The following is a 23,178-nucleotide window of genomic DNA, read 5'->3' as shown; positions in this document are numbered from 1 at the left end:
CCCCCCCATTACTCTCGACCTGCTCTCAGGCTCACTCTGCCATTCTTAAATACCTTCCCCTCTTCGACAATGCTCTTGCCGTCCTCATGGCATTCGCTCAGTGGCGGAGATGCTGTCACCGAACCACACAACCACCTGAAAGAAAAAGTTTGCACGCCGGATTTCTTTCCGTTTGCAGTCTTTGGAGGTGGAAATCTCGATTATATACAGGAAGAGGGCTTCAGTCTGGCTAGCACGAGTGCTTCTTTTGAATACCACTGTTATTTTAACATGCGATACTTCCTGAAGTGGCTATGGACTACATTCCGCTTTAATTGTTGCGGCAGGACTGTAGCGAGAGACAAAGCACCATTCTGAATGGCGAAATTTCAAGCCTTGCTTCGTGCACGTAGCAATTCCGGCCGAAAAGTAGGAATTTATTTTTTCTCATTCCATCGAAAGCCAAGTAACTGTTCTGTCGCCTCATATGTGCCGTACGTTCGTAAACTATTTGCTCATTAGTCGTTCATTGAGGAGAGAAATCCGGAGTGCTTGCTGTTCTACAGGTGAAGACCTCTCAGGGCAATTTTACATGCAAATGAATCAGCGAATTCTTTGCAAAGAGGCGTTGATGTGGTAAGTGAAACATTTGTAATTCACTCAAATGTCGTTGCTTTTCCCGGTTTAGTGGCAGCAACAGCTCGTAACTAATTCTTCCTAAACGGTGGCGGAAATCGCCAGTACCATTTGCATTTGAAACTTGCCAAATTATTTCTTGACTATAATCAGAGTCGTTAGGTACAAGACAACGCGCACTTTCTTGTGTTTTTTTAACAATCGCTGAAGCTTTAACACTGCCATAATATCAAAATGTGCTGATTTAAAATTTTAGGGTAACTTTCAGCTTGATCTTCTGTCTCATTTCTCACCCTCCTATATCATAATTTTTCATAAGCGATAGTAATATGCCGCTGAGCCAATTAGTTTGTAGTTATTAACCTGAAACTTCACCTTTCGGTACAATTTAGTAAAAAAAAAAGTAGCTGCCTTTCATTCAGAACAGAGGCTCTAGAACTATTCGTGTTAAACTGTTGCCAAGGTGTTGCAGTCCGCTGTTTAGCATATGCCAGTGGTCTGTATACCGTTCCACTGCGACGTCATGAAAAGTAGTGAACACAGCTGTTTGTTAAAAGGCTCTGGTAGAAAATATTTTCTTCCCCGGTGACCGTGAGACTTCGCCCCCAGAACGCAAGGCCGCAAAGTGTTTTTGAAAAGAGTAACTAATAGCTCAGTTACAGCCACCGCAATCACCCGATTGTGTCGTGCTTATCTTCTTCCGTTCCCTCGCAAAGGTTTTTCACTCTCCTACCCGAGGTCGTCTAGTCTCCGCAAGACAAATACCCCTTCCTCCTCCGCGTTTGGCGGCAGGTGGGGCGTGGCACTCCGTGTGCGCGAAAAAAAAAAAGAAACGGGCGAGGGAGCGCGCGCCGGTGGATTCAATCTGGCCCTGGCGAGGGAAAAGCGCGCAGCGAGCTGTAGGCACCCATCCTTCACCCTCAGACCGCGAGTCGGACCAATGGACGTCGTTCCCGACAAATACGTCAAAGCTACGGCTCGACGGGCCAGTACAGGGAACGGGAAAGCTGGCTTTCTGCAGGAGAGCATGAGAGAGCTTTAATTTGTATTTTCGTTGCTTTGCGGCGCATGTGTCACTGTAACATTTTGCACAGACTATCTCCGGTACCTGATCGAAACATTGGGCTCCTTCGCTTAAAAGGTCCTTCCCTGGACAGTGGCCCTTTAAGACTTCTTTGTTTTGCAATAAATATGTTGAAATACAACAAGTATATTTGCCTGATGCATAATTCATGCATTGCCGGAATCATTTTCTGCGTTTACATGCACGTTACCAACTTTCTGATTCCTCAGTTTCGCTGTATAAATAATAAACTTTGTTTCTATGTCTGGTGATTTGCTTTTATATTTGCATATACCATCTCTGAAATGCAAGGCGCACTTTCTGAATCCTGAACTTTGCTCAGCAAAGGATTACAGGTTTCGCTAGAGCAAGCTGGCGATAGAAATGTCGTAGATCCGTGTACACTGTTCCACACAATCTACATGGTCCAATAAAGTTTTTTCTCCGAGTCCTTTTTTTTTTTCGCTTCTTTCAATGAATGTTTGATGACTACTAAAAACAAGTCCAGTATTTATCTGTCGTGTTGCTAAATGAATTATGGATTAAAATCTTGTTTCAAATGAACCACTAAAAGGAGAGATATGTTTGTAGGGAAGTGATGGCTCCGCCAGTGAAATCAATGTGATTTCAGTGGGGAAAATGGAGCAGTAAAGCGTTGTTGTGCTTTCTACACACAGGCGATATTAGCTTTACGTAGCTTAACTTTAGATATCGACCTACGAAAAAGGATAAATTGCAATAGTTGAGAACATTCAGTTTCGCATACTCTTCAGTTACCTAGCCTAACAAAGCTTTCAGTTTAAACAATTCGCAACCTCGCAGCCTATACAGGTTTCACGAAGCCATTTGTCTAATTATACGTAGTCCATAATATTCTGCGACTTACAGGCTTACGTGCAACTCCGGTAAATGTTATTAGGGTTTATTGGATGCGATATAGCCCTTTCTGCTGGCCCCATGCAGCATCTGCAGAAAGTGGCTTCATCGGGAAAGCCAGCAGCCCTTCTTGTTGTCTGGTGTCGAGTCCTCCACAACTGACACGAATTCAAGACGCATGTGCATGTCACCCGGGACATTTGTGATTTCTGCGAAGCAATTCTGTTTATACCTGCTGCATGCAGCCTGTTCCACACCTAATCAATAGATGCAATCAAGGTTAGCATATCACGAAGCAACCGAGCACTGAAGAATTGAACATGAGTGGATACTACTACAATCATTTGATTTTCGTCGTATATAGTCGCTCTTGTGGCCAACCAAGGGCAGCATCCCAAATTTCGCCTTGCCTGATGCAGGCTTCCAGCCCTACCTTTATGATGGCAATGAATGTCCCATCTAGAACCGGGATTTATTGCTAGATATTACGCACGTAGCTCAGAGCTGCCAGAATCATGCGTTTGGGCTATCTTAGAGAAGCGGTTTGCGTTATGTGCATTCACCGTATATTTTAAACATCTTAGACACAGCTTAAGCATTCATACTCAGAAATAAAGCTTCATTGCAGGAATGGCTTTACACACAAAAGAACAAATTCAGTCTTCACATAGTGATAATGAAGCAATTAACTAGACATGTTTTAACACCTTGGCTAACACTGCTGTTTATGTATACGTAAAAAAAAACTAAACACCCCCTCCTGAGTTGTGTCTGGCTTAATGAGGGAGAAGCGTCCCTGAAGTAAGGACAGGATATAATCATTCACGAGCGCCTTAGTTTTGGTGTTGATAATTTAGAACAATTTCACTTTACCTATGCAAATGTCAAAATTTGACATTAGAGGTGAGCGGGTAGTTTGAAAAGGTTGCAGAAAGCCGCATTGTTATGCATTCCGCCGAAGTGTCCTTACAGCGATAGAAACTGTGGCTTTTACTCCACAAACTAGCCTGTCTCACAGAACCTGCCGCCAAGGAAATTTCGCCAAATCACTCATTTCGACTTAATGTGCACTGAGGGAATACTATTTCAAAAAGCAAGCAATATATCGTAGCAGGCACCCCTGACCGAACAATGTATGGCTGCATCTACTTGAAATAGGCTCCATGCGAGGCAGAAGAGATTGAATGGCAATATTTGTTTTTCCGAGCATTTTTGGTTTTAACCGCGGCTATTGCCGCCTATGATCGCTAGCATACGAGTTTTGGCTATTCACACTATTAGGTATTGTCAGTGGGGCCAGGCATAGTATGAAGCGAAATATAAGTGAGCATCCAGCACTCATTATTTAATCGATCTCGGTTTCTCTAATTTGCTCTCCATGGCGTTTATCATTAAACCCAATGAAGTAGACTTCTCCCTGAAAAGGTGCGCTGTAAAGATAATCTAGGGTTGGAAAGCAACTGGAGCCCCCTACTTCGTCACGACGCATGGCCTATGTGCCTTTGTAAAGATAAATACTATATCTACATAAACTATAACATGAACTAAAACAGGTTCGTTTACATACCTCAAGTGAATATAGTAAACACGTTTGTTGTTTCAATAACCTATCCTGGAAATCTCGAATTAAGGCAGATTTATATGGAATGGTCGATTTGAACCCAAATTACCGCTAGCTCTTATTGACACTTGGCGTTGTCGCTATGGGCCGTAAAGCACTTCTCATTGCAACTGTTCCTAATGCCCTCATATTTTCTTTGGAAGGTAATTTCATTTTTTCCATCTTTGCTCATTGATATACGTGGATATCAGACCGTCTCCTTTTTTCTCCCCTCTTTTTTTGTCGCATCCCTCCCGGGTATAGATACCCATAAAAGCCTCGGGTCTGCATAATGAAGTCTACACAAAGACTGAGCGTCATGCATCATTTTTGCTCCTGACAGTACATCGTACATGTCACCCATTAGATATGCAACGAAACCTACCAATTTATTACATATATTATTAATTTAATGCTGTCTGTAGCGAACATTTTGCTTTTCCTATTTCAGCACTGCTCACATCAGCCAGCTACCATCATTAATTAGCAATTGTCCGCCGGGTATACAAAATCGAAATGTTGTATTTTAAATTCATTTGGTGCTGCCTTAGCGGAAAGACGAAAAACATGTGCCATGTAATAAATGTGAGAGTGCAAGACAGTCAGTATTTATGTCGACAATCTACTCGCCTGCTCACGCAGTGTCGCATGTTTATCTGTAGGATTTCGACTTACGATAATTTTAGCTGACCGTTGCTTCGGCGTTAGAAGATTGCCCCTCGGGACTTCGTGAGAGGTAATGTATATTTTTTTATACAACTAACTTGAAAACTTATTCACGCTGGCTGGCGGATTGGAAAAGCGCGATAGCATTCATGAACCGTTACGATTGTAACAATATACATACACCTGTTAGAAATTGTAGCTGGTGTTTCAGCACATGGGGCAAACTTCCTCCCACGTTTAGCCGTACCAATAGGTCGCTCTGGGTTTTGGGATTTAGACAAGAGAGCTACCAGTTTTTCTCTTTTTATAATATGCTGGCTAATTCTAATACCAGCTGGTAGCACCCGTGTCAGTGCGTGCTTGTCCAGTGTAGAACACTTACCAGTTCAATGATAAAGGGGTAAGGACCTTTCGAGACATAGAGAAACATGTGGAATTATGCTAGATATTGTATCACTCTAGCTATGAATACTGCTCATGAGTGCCTTATTCTGAATTACAAGATGACATCACTATAATCACTTTCATTGCTGTTCAATAGTCTTCGCTTCTGCTATTGTAATACAGTTTAAAACAACCGTAGGCGATTATGTATTCGTTTGAGATAAGCGAATTTATGAATTACGTTGCACTGCGTTTTGTTGCAGTAACGGAAGCAAGTAATTGTGAAGGCGTCAAAAATGAATACAATGATTCACGGAAAAGTTTTAATTTTCTGTTTACTTGGCCTTCACATTTTTGTGCCAAGGTGAGTACGCTTATAGTGCTATACAAAATGTTTGTCCGACGCCACCAGCTTTATTCTAGGCCAAAAGTGACAAGCATCATAACTTTTTGTTATAACTAGTTCTTGTCCGACTTGTCCCGGGTTGTAGAAATATCTGCCTATTGCAATACTAAATAGTTGGTAAAACAATAAGCAATTTTTAAGGACATGTTGCGACAGATTTATTGGGTTTCTTTTGCCAACTGTTCTTTCGGATTCTTGTTTGCGTACATAAACTTTCTTACTCACCAAAGCGAAAATGCCTTTATTTGTTCCTCTGTGTCACACGAACACTGTGTCATACGGTAATATATGAACGGTCACATGACACAGGTGTAACGCCCCGCATAACTAGGCCGTACGTACGCGTCTCCGTGGCCTGGGCGGGAGTGCCTAACTGAGACTTTAATGCCCTGAAAAACATATTCTATATCATCTTTCCATCTGTAAGGACCGACCCGTGTCGGCCATGCCATGTAGTCGCCTTGTGTCCAGGAACTGTATGACTATCGAATTTTCGGCCATACCAGGCACAAACTAAGACCTGCCAGAGCAATTTCCGTGATTTTCGCCCACGTCGCTGACGCCGAAACCGGCGATGCGGATTTTCTGGATGTCACGCCCTTCACACAACACAATCGTGGTAATAAAGCCTACACTGCACCATCATTGTAATACTACACTCTTCTTACTCCCAGTAATTTGGGATGCAAATTCAACACTTCGATATGGAATCGCTTGGCACTAATTTTAATAGGTAATTTGCAAAATAAGCTACATGCGCATCTCATGATTTAAATGCCGGAAACCCTTGTGTAAAACAAGCCAGTAGTTAAATAGGGAAAGCACGCAACAAAACTTAAACGTAAGAAAGTCATACACCTTATATCTGGTGACTGCATGTTACTGCTAGTTGAACATGATCTCTCAAGGCCAGCCTTTTTCTGAGATATTCGACCCCTTATTTTATTTTGTTTAAAACGCTTTTTAGGTGTAGTCTCATTATCCTCTTTGCCTGGAGAATACTTGCCTGTTCCTCCTCAACCGCCCATTCTCGTCTAGCTGCTGTATTTTCGCATACAGCTTTCTTGCTGTCCAGCCGTCCACCTAATAGGTCGAAAGTGCTAATGGCCAGTTTCTGCACAAATTCGTTGCTCCTAAATATGCACGAACACGCTAAAGTACTAGTACATTTAAGTTCATGGCATGTATTTCAAAGGCTACAACGGAAGGGGGGGGGGGGGGGGGGTTGACCATAAAGTACTCAGCTCGTCCTCCTGTGGGATCGATCTGGACAAGGCAGAGTGACCGTCGCCACAGAGAACCCGTATGGGTCTCAAGTCAGTATTGCAGGGACTAACCCAGAGGACACATTTCACAGATCAAATGATAATTATGTGTCATATACGCGAGAACGTTCCTTTTCCAGCATGGTACATGACTGTGTCCTTGCTCAATAAAGAAATGATGGAGGTTTTATTCGTCGATTCTGAAACATGTTGTGCACAGGAGATTTCTTTTTCGGAGCCCTAAGCCACATCGGATCCGCTACAGCCGTCGAACTTTTCATATCAAGGTTTCCAGCTTAAGCATTTAATCATAGCATTGTGGTCGCAGAAGTGGCCACTCTCGTGCCGCCTTCGAGAGATATATTCGCGATATTTTAAAGGCATCGAGACATCAGACAGGGGTTGAAAGGGTTCTGTTAGGAGCGTATAAGCCGGCGGTAACCCCTCCCCCCGATTTCCTGTTTTCCCGTTTTGTTCACTGTTGTCATGCGCGTCCAGCGAGACACCACCGGCCATCCAAATTCCATCGCTTGAGCTTTTTGTGTGTTGATGCGTGCGAATTAGGCCACACGGTTAGTCAGCAGTACGAGCCCTGTGTGTTCTGACAAGGGTTCTGGTTTATAGGCATTCGCAGATTCGCCGCGCAAGAATGAACAGATGCCCCAGAGACAAATAGAAAATGAAGACAGCGACTGCTGCTGCCCGTACCATCCTTGCTGCCTGCTGTATTGTTTAGAAAATCACTTTTTAGGGTCTGCTCGTGGAGGTGTAGTCTTATAAGGAAACCCTTAACGGCTTTGGGGACTGCATATGATGCAAAGTAAAACCAATTTTGATTGCACCAGCGTGCCATTGTCCTACTGAACCTACGCTTAAACGCCCTGATTGTGCATAAGAAGCTCGATTCTGAATGACGTGTTAAAGGTAACCGAGAATCGTGCACAAAGGTATTTAAGGGGATATTTTACCGCGAAATAGAGTGCATAGCGCCGATATTCTGCTGCGTCTTGTCTGCCTTCTTTCTGACTTGCACTGTACTTAGTCCTTTCATCGATAAACGCCATATAGAACGCCTGTTTTCAAAGCAACGTGTCGTCGTACGAGCCACAGAAAGAGCTTAGCGCTCTCCGACCGATGCCCTTTACGATCACCGCCAGTCAGAACACGCCATTCTTTCCATCTTTAATTTATTCGTTCGTATGTTCGAATCCGATCTCATCCTTCCATTTGAACGAGGTCGCCAAAATTGGCAGCTGCTTCCTTCTTGGTCATGCCGTCTGGCCTCGTGACGACAAAGAAATTGGCAAAGCATGACCTTTTAGTTTCACGAGTGAATCTGAAATGAGTGCAAGCGCACAATTGCACCCTTGTACAATCAGTGGTCGTCATGTTACCTGCTAATTACTACCTACCTCTTGCCAGGCACATCCTAAACTTTTCGAGGCAGAGATTTTCAAACGAGAGTTGAAAAGGTTTTTTATGCCACCTCGGCCTATTAAGGCGGAAAAGATTAAGGTGAATAACCTTACAAAAAGCAGACCCGACACCGAGTTTTCTGCCTTGACAATTGCCATAAAAGAGCTATCCATCCCGATAATGACATGACTACAAGCGCTGACATTATAAGATAGCAACGGAGCAATATGATCCTCAAGCGAGCTATCGTTTAACCTCAGAAGGCTTTTTGAAACTGCTGGCAACGTAGTAAATGTCAATGTTTCCAAAACGGGAACACAGCATGTGCTAATAAAACAAAATCTGCATCGGCCGGTGTGTTGAACCGATGCTAAGCAGCTTTTTTCTTGTTGACCGCGACATAAGCGGAGATAGCAGGAGAAGGGCCGAAGATAGTTGCTGCTTTTGGTGCGTTATTTGACTACCTTGTTCTGTTCAATATATGTACTCAATGACCTCCGAGGTTTATTTCGGAAACTTCAAGTGTCGCATTGCGGGGTGCCACTTTGCGCAGGTACGCTGCACATGAAAAGAATAAGAGAAGAGCTGAAAATGGCGAAACCTCAAGGCTTAGAAATAATTCCATTACCAGATAAGCGTTATTGTTCCGTGCTAAGGTAGACGTCTTCACATCCATGTAGCTGAGTAACGGTAGCTTCTGGAAGTCAGTTCACATTTTGACTTCGTCGGTTGAGTGTTCATTTGGAGTGCAGTAAATTTTTTGTTTTGCTTTTGTCGCTGCTTTGCTTCCGGCGTGCTTGTCTGCCACTATAAAATAGGTACATTTTCTGAACGTGCTTTCTCATCTATTTCTATATTTGGATTCGCTTTTAGAGGTAATAAACTAGTCGCAGGGAGCCCTTGCACTACTTGCTATTGAGGAAGGTCGCTTCGTCCTGTGACTCTGTGTCACAAATGCAGCAAGGAATTGCGGCACTGGATTTTTGCCGGATTCTCTTATAACAAAGGTACCATGTTTGAAACAAAAATTAGTTCCCGGAAATATTCCTAACAGCTTTTAGCGCTATGGCGTTACCAGTTGAGGTGTCATGTCTGTTGAGCCGGTTGCGGTGCTGTTACATGCATAGCTCTTTTGAGGCACACATCATCGATATACTTGGTATTGCTTATGTTTTGTGGCAGTTTTTGTTATTGCGGTCGTTTTGGTTTTTTCAACATGATGACCATTTGGGCTAGTTGGTTCCAATGTAACCTATCGAACAAGCGAAAGGCACATAAATAGAAGAAAAGTAGTACTTCTGTTGTTTTTTTCTCCTGTGTACTTCTTTCCTTGTGTTTCTGTGTCGTTTGCAGGTTCAATACGTTGTTGGCTTTTGTTCTGCAAAACATAAAAGTTGGGATCCAAGCTTAATTTGTTTTGAGCAACAGGCACAGGATGGTGATTTCACGCTTCTTGAGATAGCGATATATATCGTGGTCGCCCAAATGCATCATTTCTAGCATTTTTTTCTTTTTTTGCTGAGTGGTCGCCATGTTTTCATGGCCATGACTTTGGGTTCTCCTCTGCTCCGTGTTCGCCGAGACTTAACGAAATGCACAGTTGGGCGAACGAAAGGTATGCGCACATACTTTGGAGACTAGGCCCTCTTTGTAGAAGGCAAGCGTACACATTTTAGTCTTAGAATCTGCACCTTCATCTGCTATGCTGCAATTGTCACTATACTGTAGCAAAATTGCATCTACTCCATTGCATGTACAGTTGGCCGAACTAAAGCTAAGCACGCATATTGTGGAGGCTAAACCCTCTTTGTAGAAAAGAAAGGTATAGATTGTATTCTTAGAATATGATACTCATCCGCTATGCTACATTCGTCAATATACTGTATAAATATTGCATGTACTCTGTTACTGGACGCCTGATACGCAGTTCAGGGCGTTTTCCATTGTATGTTTTGGAGCAGCTATAGATTCTACCCCTTGGTGAATTGTTTTTAAATTTAATAATAAACACCAAACATTTTAGAAGATCTGTGTAAAATATCCATTATCCAGTTATGCGCAACACAGCAAATGAGGCTAATAAGACAAGAGGTCACATAAGCAATGATCGAAACTTTTCCATATAAACACTTTGGTATAGCGATTACAAGATGTGGTAAAACTACCCGGCCGCTAAATTGGAACAGTTTTAACAAGATATTGAAGAATGCGTCAGCGTCATAAGCTACCCCTATATATTAAATTACAGTTCGTGGACTAAATTCAAATAATAACGTTAGATTATGTTTTGTAGCATCAGATGCCTTAGATGACGTTTTTCTCCATTGCAACCCAACCGAATATTCCATTGATAGCTCGACTTATTGTTACCTTCATTCTGTCAACCTCTTCCATGCTTTCACAGTCCCATAATTTATACCTGTCAGAATTTACGCACGTCACATACTATGCTCTTACACTCGACACACCCCTCTTCCTCTTCGGGATACTCAGGCCCTTCGCGTGTTCGTCACGGTTCTAAGCACTGAAACCTCTCCGCTGGGTTTATTAGGAGGAATAAAATTGCATTGGTGCCCGGTACCAAGTGATAGATAAGAAAACCCATATATCAAACAAATTCATGATAATAAAATACAAATACTAGCGACTTCAGCCACAGTCTTCATATTCATGAATGTTAGGTAAATCTTCGAATTTCTCTTCAACTGTTTCTGCTCTTTTTCAGTGCGACAGCCAGCACCCACTGTCCCAAAGTGCCTAGCAACAGAAATGAGTGTGGCGGAAAAGTATGTGTCTTTATTTTAACTTGTCCTGTGGATGCAAATTGAATTTTATAATCACAGGTGTTTAATGTTTTCAGTATCAGGCACATCTTTCCAGCAATAAATAAGCGAACCCAGGCGAACGGTGAGGTGACACGTGAGAATCACAATCATCCAAATTATATTCAAGAAAAGCCGCCTAAAAATTCAGCAAGATCACCTGCTTACTTGCATGCCCTAAAATATGCATTCCTGGGAAAGTAAGGCGTCTGCACATTTTAGGCTCACGTGATGAGACAGCATTCGCTATCCTTTTTTTATTCTGGCGGCTTCCAATTCATTGTTTGAAGGCAATGAATGGGGGATATCGGCGCTGGCGAAGTATAAAAACCCCAGACAACATTGCCGGCACCGCACTATACATGAGTTGAGGAGCACATGTGGTGTTATATGATTTGCGTCGCAACATAGCCACTGCGACCTCAGTGATTACCGCGTTAACAGGGAGTGTGTGTTAAGCGTCTGAGTTTAGGAGGAAAGCCATAAGTTGTTTGCAGGAAAAGTACGATTAATCACAATTTTAACTGCATAAAGCCACAGCATATAAAGGAATGCGAAACCCGTTGCCAAAATACGCATATAAGTTGCTAACTTTACTTTTTTCATGACAAAATGTTCATTGCATGAGGTATTGTTGCGCCATGAAGCAGTGTAGCACGGAATGAAAACAAAGGGTGTGCAGTAGAAGAGAAATATATGCACAATCTCGAAATGCGTTTCACCTCGGTGAAATTGGTGAGACAAACTTCATGTAGAAACGTACTAGCACTATTCTTGAACTTTCCTAGAAATATTTAGCTGACAAGAGTGCGGAATGAATGGAGACTTCTTACAACTGGCATACATAAATAATTTCTTAAATGCTTACTGCTTACTTATCGCAATAAATATATTTTCGCGTTAGAAAAAAATTGTACATTATTAGCACATTGTTGGCATATTTATTGCTATACGTCACACACTTAGGCATAAAATACAGAAAGAATAATGAATGCATATGCCTTTATTTACCACTTTGAAAGAGAACAAAGAGCACGATTTGCCTCACAAGTAAGATATTGCAAGGCAGCAGACACATAAGTAAAAGCAACCAAAAATGCATAATAAGTTACATGCAGCACGCAGAGCCGTCGTGAGCATACCATCATCCTGAAGCTCTACAGTCATTAAACTATTTTAGAGCTTTAGGAGATGAGCAAAACAGTTCATGTCATCACTGCTTTATTCAATACATACATATGGAATCAAATAGTCACGCGATTGTCTGCCATAGTTTGTTCATGTATGTTGCATATTCACTTTAGAACTGGAATAGGTAAAAAAGCAATTCGTCCTAGGTTTTCCATTTGGCAACATTAATAATGAACCCAGTATTGTGACAAGTAGATAATCTAAGAATGTGTCGTAATCTTTATTCTAGAAATACATTAATGCGACAATTTGATACTGACGAAAACTTTCTGTAGCGTAAGCCATAGAGTTGAAAACAGCAGTGGTTCTTATATATTTTTTCGGAAGCATTAATAGTTTGTTAGTGTTACTCCCAGGCGCGCTCGCCCAGATGCTGGCACGTGCAACAAATTTTAGTGAAGCTGAATATATTTAATGCAATGAAACTACTTGCGTTCAAAGCATTGCATACGAAATTAGGAACAAACACCACGAAAGTATACACGTCTGCTGCTGGCCCTCAGAAATAAAACGGTTATGATTGCAAGGAGCTCTACTGTAAAGGGATATGAAGTGGTTAGGACTAATCTGCGTTTAAAAAAATATAGTACACGCGCTTACCCGAATCGAATGCAGTGTTCTCTCTTCTACATGTAATACAAATAAACACAGATTTACAAAATTCTTAAACAGTGATGAGGTCCACAGTATAGTAGCGGAAGTGGCAATTTTGCTGACGCAATGTTTAACAGTAGAATGAATTTTAGCTAAAAATTTGGTAATGACTTACTCATGCCATGCGTAGGAAATAAAAATAATTCTGCGCAACGTCGACCAGAGATCAAACGGTGTAGACCCCTGCTTCAGTGTCCTATTTCAGTCTCCGGTTAGAGTAAGTTATAAATATATACAGTCGCTTACCGTCCCACACTACCTCGAAACACCTTTAACTAATGCTCATTCCTAGCCCTTAAGATTAATCAGGCGTATGCAGCGCATAATGGTTGCAAGCACGCCGTGGCTCTCACAGCTAAACGCCACCTCGACAAAGCAGCAATTTACAGTCACTAGTTGTGTATCCGAATGAAAGCAAGGCCAGGGATGTGGCCTCCATTTCACGGACGTCATCAAACATTACCAAGTTCTTTGATTGTCCCTACAGTTGTCGCCCGTAGAAACAGATTTCAAGCCAATTAGTTGATAACTCCTAGCAATTAACTCGTGCAGTTTAGCTCTTAACTGAGGCGCCAAAATACAAAGTTATATGATGCATCACCTGGTTTATCTCGACCTACGATTAACACGTGTTGTGCGCCAGATGAGTAATTTAATATATACGTCATGTTTTATCCTCTATTGGCAATGGTAGATGATAGTGTTCGCTGAAATACGCAGTACACCTATATACACCGGGGGCTTCAGTAAATGCTTTCGAAAATTCTTAAAGAAAGAAATTTAATTTGGAATAAACGATTTGCACAAACAAACTCCTAGCTGCGGCGGACCGAGTACGCTGCACTGTTTTTCTAATTACAAGCTAATTAAGAAAACTCCATGACTCACGTTTTAATTGTTATAGTTTGGTGGGTAGTCATAACGGCTAATTTGAAGCCCTATCAATTTTCATATGCCATAACAATTTTCGAAATGAAGAACTAATTGTTTGAAGCTCTCTAGCGCGATGATATTCGACGCTTTTTCCATACGAAACGGAAAATGAACGCAAGAGAGGCGCAGGAAGGTCAGGACAGGCGCGAAGTCCGGTGACGGCGTATAAAATGGCCATGGCGCACAGCCCGTGCTGCAACCGGTACATCAAGTACGTTTTCCTTTGCAGCTTGGTGCACGGAAAGAGACAGTCATGCGCAGAACATGGCCGCTGTTAGTGACAGCACGGTGCGAATAAATGAGCGTAGCACGTCGTAGTACAGCAGGCAGTTCAGAATTGGCAGCCTAGCGCTCGCACAAGTCATCAGAGGATGTCACGTCTGCGCCGAGCTTTGAGGGAGTCTCTTGCGCTTGGTTTGGATGTTGTACGAAAACATTATCGGGTTTATCGCGCAGCAGGGTGCTATAAAATGAGTTTTTATTCGTCTCGAACACTTACATAAGATCGTCACGCTGACCGGCTGGAAGTCCTTATTTAAATAAACCGACCACCTCTGACATATAAAAGGTAATAGGTTCTTGTTAATCAGCAGGATAAAATGAAGAGTTTGATTTCATTTGTTCCCACCCTGGCTGATAGTTTGTTCCTCTGATTACTTTTTCTGTCCTGAACTCACACTTATCTGAAAATTGTGAAAGATTTACTAAAACACCCGGTATATGTATGCCCCCTATTAAGAATGAATGTACTTACTCTGAGCAGGCGTCTGCAATCAAGCAGCCATTGCCTAACTAAATACGGTAAACACGTAAACAGCGGATCAAAAGTGTCATATTAAAGGTGATAGAATAATTATTGTGAAAATTTCATAGTACACAGATGGCGGCTACATGTGGAGTCTAACAGAACCCAAAACGAACCCGCCAAGGACTCAAGCAATACCTTCATACGCTCCTTTAGTCGAAATATTCTCCAGTGGTGGGATGTCTCAAACCTTTTATGTTTTGCATTCCAATAATGAAGCACATTAGGCAAGGGGACAGGATTTCCCTGGAGCTCTTTACCGCGTGGTTACAGGAGGCTGATAATAATTTTTTTTAAACACTGTGCGCAAACATAAATTAAGGATACCTCTATAATCTTTATTTGCCTAATTAACTCACCTTTTCAGTCCCGCACCAAAGAAATTGCAGTGAGAGTGTAACTTCAAGAGGAGATAAGAGTGGTCAGTGTAAAACTCTTAGTAGGTAATGGCAGTCTTGTTTTTCATATCTTTAGAGGTAAGAGGACATAGGCAGCTAAACGTTGCAAGAGTACAGGAATGCGTTGTATAGGACAAGTAGCACTCGCAGATCTGTGCGATGAAAGTTAAAAACATTAACCAAATGACAATTAGGGTGAAGTTGAATTTAGAAGCAGTCCTTAGTGATGAAAAGCTGTTTACCATTATTCTTCTAGGCTTAATTGTTAGTTGCTGTCAATTAGGAGTATTTTTATATGGTGCAAAAACATCGAGGCTGAAGAAAAAAATCGATCTTAAATTTTGGAAGACGCAGGCAGCAATGGAAATTAAAATGACATCGGTTCCGTTAGGAGACCGTGAAAGATCATGGTAGTTCAGAGGAAATTCGCAAACTCATTAAATTGCTAGGCGAAGTCAGGAAATTTAAGGAATCATTTAAGCTTAGCCTTAACAGTGTGACGCGATACCAGTCTGTAGCCCTCATGGGCGCTTCCGCATTGAAACATTTCCCTAGACGTGCAGTGTGCACTATGAAGGCCTCTTTCAAAATTATATCAAGCGGGCGCCCACTGTTGAGGGAATAACGTACCAGGTGTCAACCGAGTTCCAGAACTTTTCCGACACGTTTTCTACTCGATATCTCAGTTTTGGTCTAAGGCAATGGTGACAGCTCTTCAGGCCAGCGAGTCCCACATGCTTTAGCGGATAAGCAAATGGTATTATTATTATTATTATTATTATTATTATTATTATTATTATTATTATTATTATTATTATTATTATTATTATTATTATTATTATTATTAAAGGCAGCATTTAAAAAACGCTGCCTTTCCTCGCGTGTGGAAAATGGCACGCGTGTTTCCTGTCTTCAAGTCTGGAAACAAATCTGATGTTTCCAATTATCGTCCGATTTCTCTTTTATGTGCAACCTCTAATCTTTTCGAATTAGCTTGGCACAACGTACTTTCCTTCCATCTCAAACATATCATAGTACCGAATCAACATGGCTTCATGTCGGGTCGCTCTACTTCTACCAACCTAGTCACGTTTATGACGTATGCCTCTGCAGCAGTCCTTCAGAGGGGTCAGGTTGACACTGTTTACTGTGATATGAGCAAAGCTTTCGACGTCGTTACTCACTCACTACTTCTTGAAAAACTTCTACTCTCTGGCGTTGAAGTCTCACTCGTAGCCCTCTTACGCAACTATCTCCTTGATCGCTTCTGCTTTGTCAGTGTCAATGGACAGACTTCTTTCGTTTACCCTGCAACGAGTGGAGTTCCTCAAGGTTCAGTACTAGGCCCGCTTCTCTTCTCCGTTTTTATTAATGATGTTTCCTCGGCGATAAAAAACTCCTCGTTTCTTCTTTATGCTGATGATATAAAAATATTCAAGTTAATACATTCTTTTCAAGATTGCTTGTTGTTGCAATCGGACATATCTGCTTTTTCTGATTGGTGTACGAAGAATCGACTTACCCTCAATTCTTCCAAAACTAGGGTTGTGTCCTTTACTCATAAAACACACAGCTTTCTCTGCCATTATTCTGTGAATTCTGTGCTGTAGGACAGGGTTGATGAAATTAATGACCTTGGTGTTCTTTTTGACCGCACCCTCAGCTTCTCCTCTCACACTAAACGCATTGCTCAGCGGGCTACGCGCACACTCGGATTCGTTTGCAGACTTTCGAGAGGGTTCCATACTTCACTTCCGCTCCTAAAACTGTACCTGTCCATATGCTTGCCGCTCTTGGAGTACGCGTCGGTTGTTTAGAATGGTACTTGAAAATCGAACTTGGACAAGGTTTACAGAGTACAAAAAAAAATTTTACGGATATTTCATTATCGCTTTCCTTGCGTAACTTCCCCCTCTCGCTCCACCAGGAGCGCGCAACTGAATCTTCCTTCTCTTCACTGCCGTCGTATCAGACTTGATATTGTCACGTAGTGGTGACGAGGTCGACGACACAAAGGAAGGGTCGATGATTGCACTGAAGAAACTCTTTATTGGGCTGACTTGCGCCCGCAAAAGACCTAAGCAACTCGGCGGCGGCGGTAGCAACAAACGTGCTCGTCGGTCGTCGGACAAAGAATGCCCGTCACACTCGGCAACGCTCAATTTAAAGGCTGCACAGAACAATCTAGATAACGTCGCAAAAAGCTACCAGCACGGGCTGGAACATTGTGGAAAGACACCCAAGAGGCCGGAACCTTCGAGACAGATCTCGGTGCATCTTGCGCTACAACAAAACTGATAAAGGTGCGACTCGCGACATCGAGCATTAACAAACAAAGATTACGGAACTGATACGCGGTCCAGAATCAGAGTGATAAGCCTGTATGCCGGCGGCTGTTAAAAAACAACAAATACTGTTTTGAAGGTTTCGCGGCATTACTCCCCCCTTAAAAAAACATCGCCTCGATGTTTCAAAACAAAGAAACTTAAACATAAACACTGCAAAGTTGAAACACCACACATTCCTTAACGCGCGTAATATGGCTTCAGTCGTACAACATGTACAATTTCTGGGCGTGCGCGTCGCCGTTGTGATGCTGACGTTCCGTCGGGAATGACTTCATAGTCCAGTGGTCCGACGCGGCGAAGGATTTTGTATGTCCCAAAGTATCGACGCAACAACTTTTCACTTAATCCGCGACGGCGAATTGGTATCCAAATCCACACTTGGTCTCCTGGGTTGTACTCTGCATGGCCTCGTCGTAAGTTGTATCGTCGGCTTTGGTGTCCGATCTCGGCTTCGTCGTTTCTTAAGATCATAGCCGGGGCATACCGTTATTTTTCGCTGGGTGGCGGTGTCGGCTTGCACTCTGGTCGTGTTGTCGTCGATGTCGTCGTGTGGAGCGGCAATGAAATAGCTGCGTCCTCGTTAGTGGTCGTCGGCGGCGGAGGATGTTCGTCTTTTCGCCGTTGAGCAACCTCACCTCCAAAGATTGCTCTGTTTAGTTTCCTCTGCGCGGGCTTGGGGACCTTCCGCGCATACTCTCATCATAGCTACTGCCTGGCGACGCAAAGCGGGCCCTGTACGGCGATGGAGATCTGAACCGACGGCTTGGTGGCGCAATCTCACCGCTACGCAGATAGTTGTCAATTTCTTGTGGTCGTTCACCTGGGCGTGGTCGTGGAGCGTCGACTGCAAATCCGCGGAGACGGATTCGTCGGTACGGGCAGTGGCGGAGAATGTGGCCGGCCTCACCGCAGTGGAAGCATAATGGCCGGTTGTTTGCAGTCCTCCAGGCGTCGCACTTCCTGGGGCTTGGGGGTCGTTGGTAGGCTTGGCGGGCGGGGGCCAAGGGGCGGCTTTCAGGAACAGGACGGTAGCGACGAGGGCTCGGAAAGTCATCACGTCGGGGCGCAGGGCGACGTAATGCACCAGCGTAGTTCATTGCTGTTGCCTCTTGAGCTGGAGCAGTCGCCGCCGTCGCTTGAGGAACGCCCGTCGCCTGCTGAACTTCTTCACGGACGACGTCCGCGAGCGTCGCCACCTGGGGTTGTTGCGATGATGGCAGCATTCGGCGGAGCTCCTCTCGCACGATCTCCCGGATTATGTCCCGAAGGTTCTCTTCCCTTGCAGATGCGCTGGGGTAGTGGCATGAGTAGTCTGGTTGAAGTGGTCGCTCGTAGTGGCGCATCCGGGTGTCCAACGTCTTCTCGATGGTCGATGCTTCACTTTCAAATTCTTTCACAGTTCTCGGCGGGTTCCGGACAAGACCAGCAAAAAGCGACTCTTTAAGGCCTCGCATTAGGAATTTCACTCTCTCACCTTCGGTCATGTGAGGGTCGGCGCGGCGAAAGACGCGCTTCATCTCTTCAACGTACGCCAGGACAGGCTCGTTAGGAAGTTGAAGTCTTGACTGAAGGGGGGTCTGGGCTCTTTCCTTTCGGACGGCGCTTGAAAAGGCAGTCAGAAACGTTTCCATGAAAGTCTCCCAATCCTTCATAGTTGCCTCATGATTTTCGAACCAAACTCGGGCATGTCCTTGAAGAACAAAGTAGACTTGCCTAAGTTTCGCGGCGTCATTCCAGCCGTTGAATTCTGCCACACGGTCGAAAAGGTCCATCCAGTCTCCAGCATCTTCATCCGGTCGTCCATGGAAGCAGGGGGGCTCACGGGGTTGGACGAAAACAACCGGTGCTGTAGGCTGGGCCATTGTCAGCGTCGATGCCTTCCGAGATCGAATGGGGTCAGGCAGCAGACCGTGTTCGGGTTGTAGGCCTTGAAGTCGGCGGCTGGCTCGGCGACATGTAGGCTGATCTTCCAGGGCGACAGGAAAACGGCTTGGGTCTTCGCTTGAAGGATCAAAGGCAGCACCTCCACCAGATGTCACGTAGTGGTGACGAGGTCGACGACACAAAGGAAGGGTCGATGATTGCACTGAAGAAACTCTTTATTGGGCTGACTTGCGCCCGCAAAAGAACTAAGCAACTCGGCGGCGGCGATAGCAACAAACGTGCTCGTCGGTCGTCGGACAAAGAATGCCCGTCACACTCGGCAACGCTCAATTTAAAGGCTGCACAGAACAATCTAGATAACGCCGCAAACAGCTACCAGCACGGGCTGGAACATTGTGGAAAGACACCCAAGAGGCCGGAACCTTCGAGACAGATCTCGGTGCATCTTGCGCTACAACAAAACTGATAAAGGTGTGCCTCGCGACATCGAGCATTAACAAACAAAGATTACGGAACTGATACGAGGTCCAGAATCAGAGTAATAAGCCTGTATGCCGGCGGCTGTTAAAAAACAACAAATACTGTTTTGAAGGTTTCGCGGCAATATCATTTTTCTGTACAAACTCCTTCATGTGCCCTCAGCTCTTAGAGTATATCCTATTGCGCGTTCCGCGAAAGAGCATCAGGGAATTCAGACCATTTCAAGTTTCTCGTCTTCATTCCCACTCCCCTCTGGACAGGATGCAGTGGTTATTTAACTCTTTTTGTCCTCACCTTGACATCTTCCAAAACTCGCTCTGTTCATTTACATTGGATGTTCGTAGCGTTGTATTCTAAATAGTACTTTATCACAAATAACTCCCGCTTTCTAGCCTTAATATTGTATTTACTTCACTTTTTGCTTTTTCTCCTGTTCAATGCTGTCTGTATCTTGAACTGCTTTTTATCCGTTTCTTACTTATATTTCCACTTTAAACTTTATATTCGAATCTTACTGTCCCATGTTCAATTCTATTTCTTTATTGTATTATTCGGGATTTCTAGCCTGTGTTTTAAGTACCATGCACTTGTTGCGCCTGAAATGGTTGTTTATTTTATGTATATTTCTATATTACTGTAATCAATGTCAGTTGTTTGTTGTTTTTTTCTCCTCTATCTACCGTTCTTTTTTTCTTTCCGGATGTGCTCAAAAATTCTCTCACTGTGTATATAAGTGATGCTACTCATTGATTGCTTACTTTCCGTGATTCTTTTCGTCTCAGTTTCATTGCGTGTATGATTTATTTCTTCTTTTGTGTTCTCTCTGTGTGTGTAAACATGTTTGTGCATTTTCATTTTTGTTTCTTATTTTTTTTATTTGTGCTGCAGCACGAGGACCACATGGTTGTTCCTGCGCACATTAAATAAATTTTGATTATTATTATTATTATTATTTTTATTATTATTATATTATTATTATTATTATTATTATTATTATTATTATTATATTATTATTATTATTATTATTATTATTATTATTATTATTATTATTATTATTATTATTATTATTATTATTATTATTATTATTATTATTATTATTATTATTATTATTATTATTATTATTATTATTATTATTGTATTATTGTACGCTGCTTTCGATGAAAATACGTTTAGCTGTGCTCTTTTCCTAGACGTTAAGAAAGCCTTTGATACGGTTAATCATACTATTTTATTAGAAAAACTGTACCTTCTGGGCTTTCGAGGTCCTTTTTATGCTGTTTTAAAGATTTTCTTATGCGGACGTTCACAAGTAGTCAGAATTAACAGCCAAATGGAACACAGTGGAAAGCTCTCTGTAAAAGCGGGTCTACCACAAGGATCCATTCTATCTCCATTGCTCTTTATTATATTTATAAATGATCTGAGCTCAGTAACATCCAAGTTCTTGATTTTTCAGTACGCTGACGACACATTTCTTCTCACGAAGCATATAAACTACGAGACGGCAGTGAATGTGTTGCAGGAAAACATTAATTATGTCATGAAATGGTTTTCCGATAATGGAATCTCGGTGAACATAAACAGAACGAAAATGATATGTTTCAGAAATCCTTTAAAGACACTTCTTATAGATAGACAAGTATTGTTGCATGATCTTGATTCCCTCCCCTGTTGTTGCAAGCCAATAGAATATGTTAACTCAATCAAATATCTCGGTGATGTTTTTGACAGCAGCTTATCTTGGCATGGCCACTTGGCATATCTGTGTGCTAAGCTACGGAAAGTTACGTGGTTACTCTTCAATATGAAATCTTTGGCGCCGATGTCAGTAAAAAAAAACTATAATTCATGCACTCGCCTACAGTGTTCTCAGATACGGCATAAATACATTTGGGCCATGTCCTTCACGCTGGTATTGCCGTATTGATAGTATATAAAAAACATGTTGAAGAGCATTGCATACAATTGTCACATACCATCCGGCACGGACGTCTTTCAGTTCCTAGGCCTTCCGTCATTTCATTCTCTTTTTGTGCAGGCCGTTGTTCACCGGCATTTTTGGAATTCTGACTTTTTAATTAATAATACTCCTGAACGGAAGTTAAGGAAAACATTACGTCATTATATACCACGGAGTGTAACAAGATACGGGAAAGCAAGGCGCTGTGCTTATGTACCTGAAATCTTTAATAAGTTACCGGATGAAATTTTTGCAGTAACTTCTATGCGTAGCCTAAAGATGCATCTGAAAGCCCTTTGTTGATATTTGTATTCTTTTGTCAGAGTGAAGTTATGCTTAAAAATATATTGGTCAATTCATTTATTTTTATATTGACGTCTACTCTGGGTTTAGAGTTGAATTTCTCAATACTCATGCTGTTAACCTGTTTTTTTCCACTTTTTTTTTTGCTGTCGCTTGGGTGTAGCGAGAAGCGTTGCTATATCTACTGTCTTTTTTGTAGTCTGGCCGTAACTGCCGGGCCCAGTCCCTCAAGCCTCTTGTTGGCTTATGACGGTCCTGAACCATATTGTATCGTCTACAAAGTGGCAATAAACATTATTATTATTATTATTATTATTATTATTATTATTATTATTATTAATAATGATGAAAGGATGGCACGATAATGAAGAGTCATTAAGTGTAAATAAGGAGGCTTCACGAGAAGGAAAACATCATTCGCGGCGGCAGAAGCTAAAGGGAGCGCAGCTGCCACAGGTAGAAGATAAATTAAGGGACACAGTAGAAGCTGCTTATATTGAGAGCCTTAAAGAAGACAGCCTTTTCCACGTATTCTAGGTTCAGCGTTGTCGGCGTTGCGAGCGAAAAATCGCGAGCATGCTAAGTGATGCTTTCGATGCGGCCACTGATTGGTGGTTCACCTGTGAGCCATCACGACACCACCCGAAATGGGTGAACTGTCAGAACCTGCCAACACGGGTAACTCTATCAAGATGAAAATCGAAATCGGGTCTGCTGCGTCCCGGCTCTGACATGCTTCATTTAGGCTTTGTAGGCACATTCGCATAATTAGGTGAAAGCCGAGATTTAAAACTATGTCAGGTAGTGTATCTCGTAACACGGTAGATGACCTCTCTAGACTAATAAATTTGTGCGAGATAAGAAAGACACAAATTAAGGGGCAATGGATGACGGGAATAGCAAAGTGCATGAATACGAAGAACCAGAAGAGCAGCGGCAAATTGCAGTCATTCGAGCTGTCGAGTCAGAGCCTCAAAAGTGGAGCTCAAGTCTCCTCCAAATTTCAATGCGTAAGCATTGCTAGACCATTCTGTGAAGTGAGCGGTGTGTGGCCGCAAAATACGAAGAAAATGAAGATGGCCGTTTAACGGTTTTACCGAGAAAGGAAT

At 42.7% G+C, this 23,178-nt stretch overlaps 1 protein-coding gene across 3 annotated transcripts in view; it reads left to right on the top strand.

Annotated features, from left to right (window-relative positions):
• The first annotated feature begins 4,730 nt into the window (after window positions 1-4,730).
• LOC146200446 (uncharacterized) overlaps window positions 4,731-23,178 on the top strand; it is a 38,327-nt gene continuing 19,879 nt past the window's right edge. For 2 of the 3 annotated variants that reach the window (XR_014705238.1, XM_084595522.1), the window contains exons 1-3: window positions 4,731-4,890; window positions 5,468-5,568; window positions 11,017-11,077. Coding sequence is in view for 1 of the 3 variants with exons in the window: in XM_084595522.1 (XP_084451648.1) it covers window positions 11,061-11,077 (17 nt within the window). In the remaining 2 variants the exon portion in view is untranslated. Of the gene's footprint in view, window positions 4,891-5,467; window positions 5,569-11,016; window positions 11,078-21,844; window positions 22,383-23,178 lie in introns of those variants that run through there. The other variant, XR_014705239.1, reaches the window with a different exon arrangement.

The sequence above is a fragment of the Amblyomma maculatum genome, chromosome 2 (assembly GCF_055883805.1).
Source record: "Amblyomma maculatum isolate TAMU_Amacu chromosome 2, ASM5588380v1, whole genome shotgun sequence".
NCBI lineage: Eukaryota > Metazoa > Arthropoda > Arachnida > Ixodida > Ixodidae > Amblyomma > Amblyomma maculatum.
The sequence above is the reverse complement of the archived record's forward strand: the minus strand, read 5'-3'. Positions and strand labels throughout refer to the sequence as shown.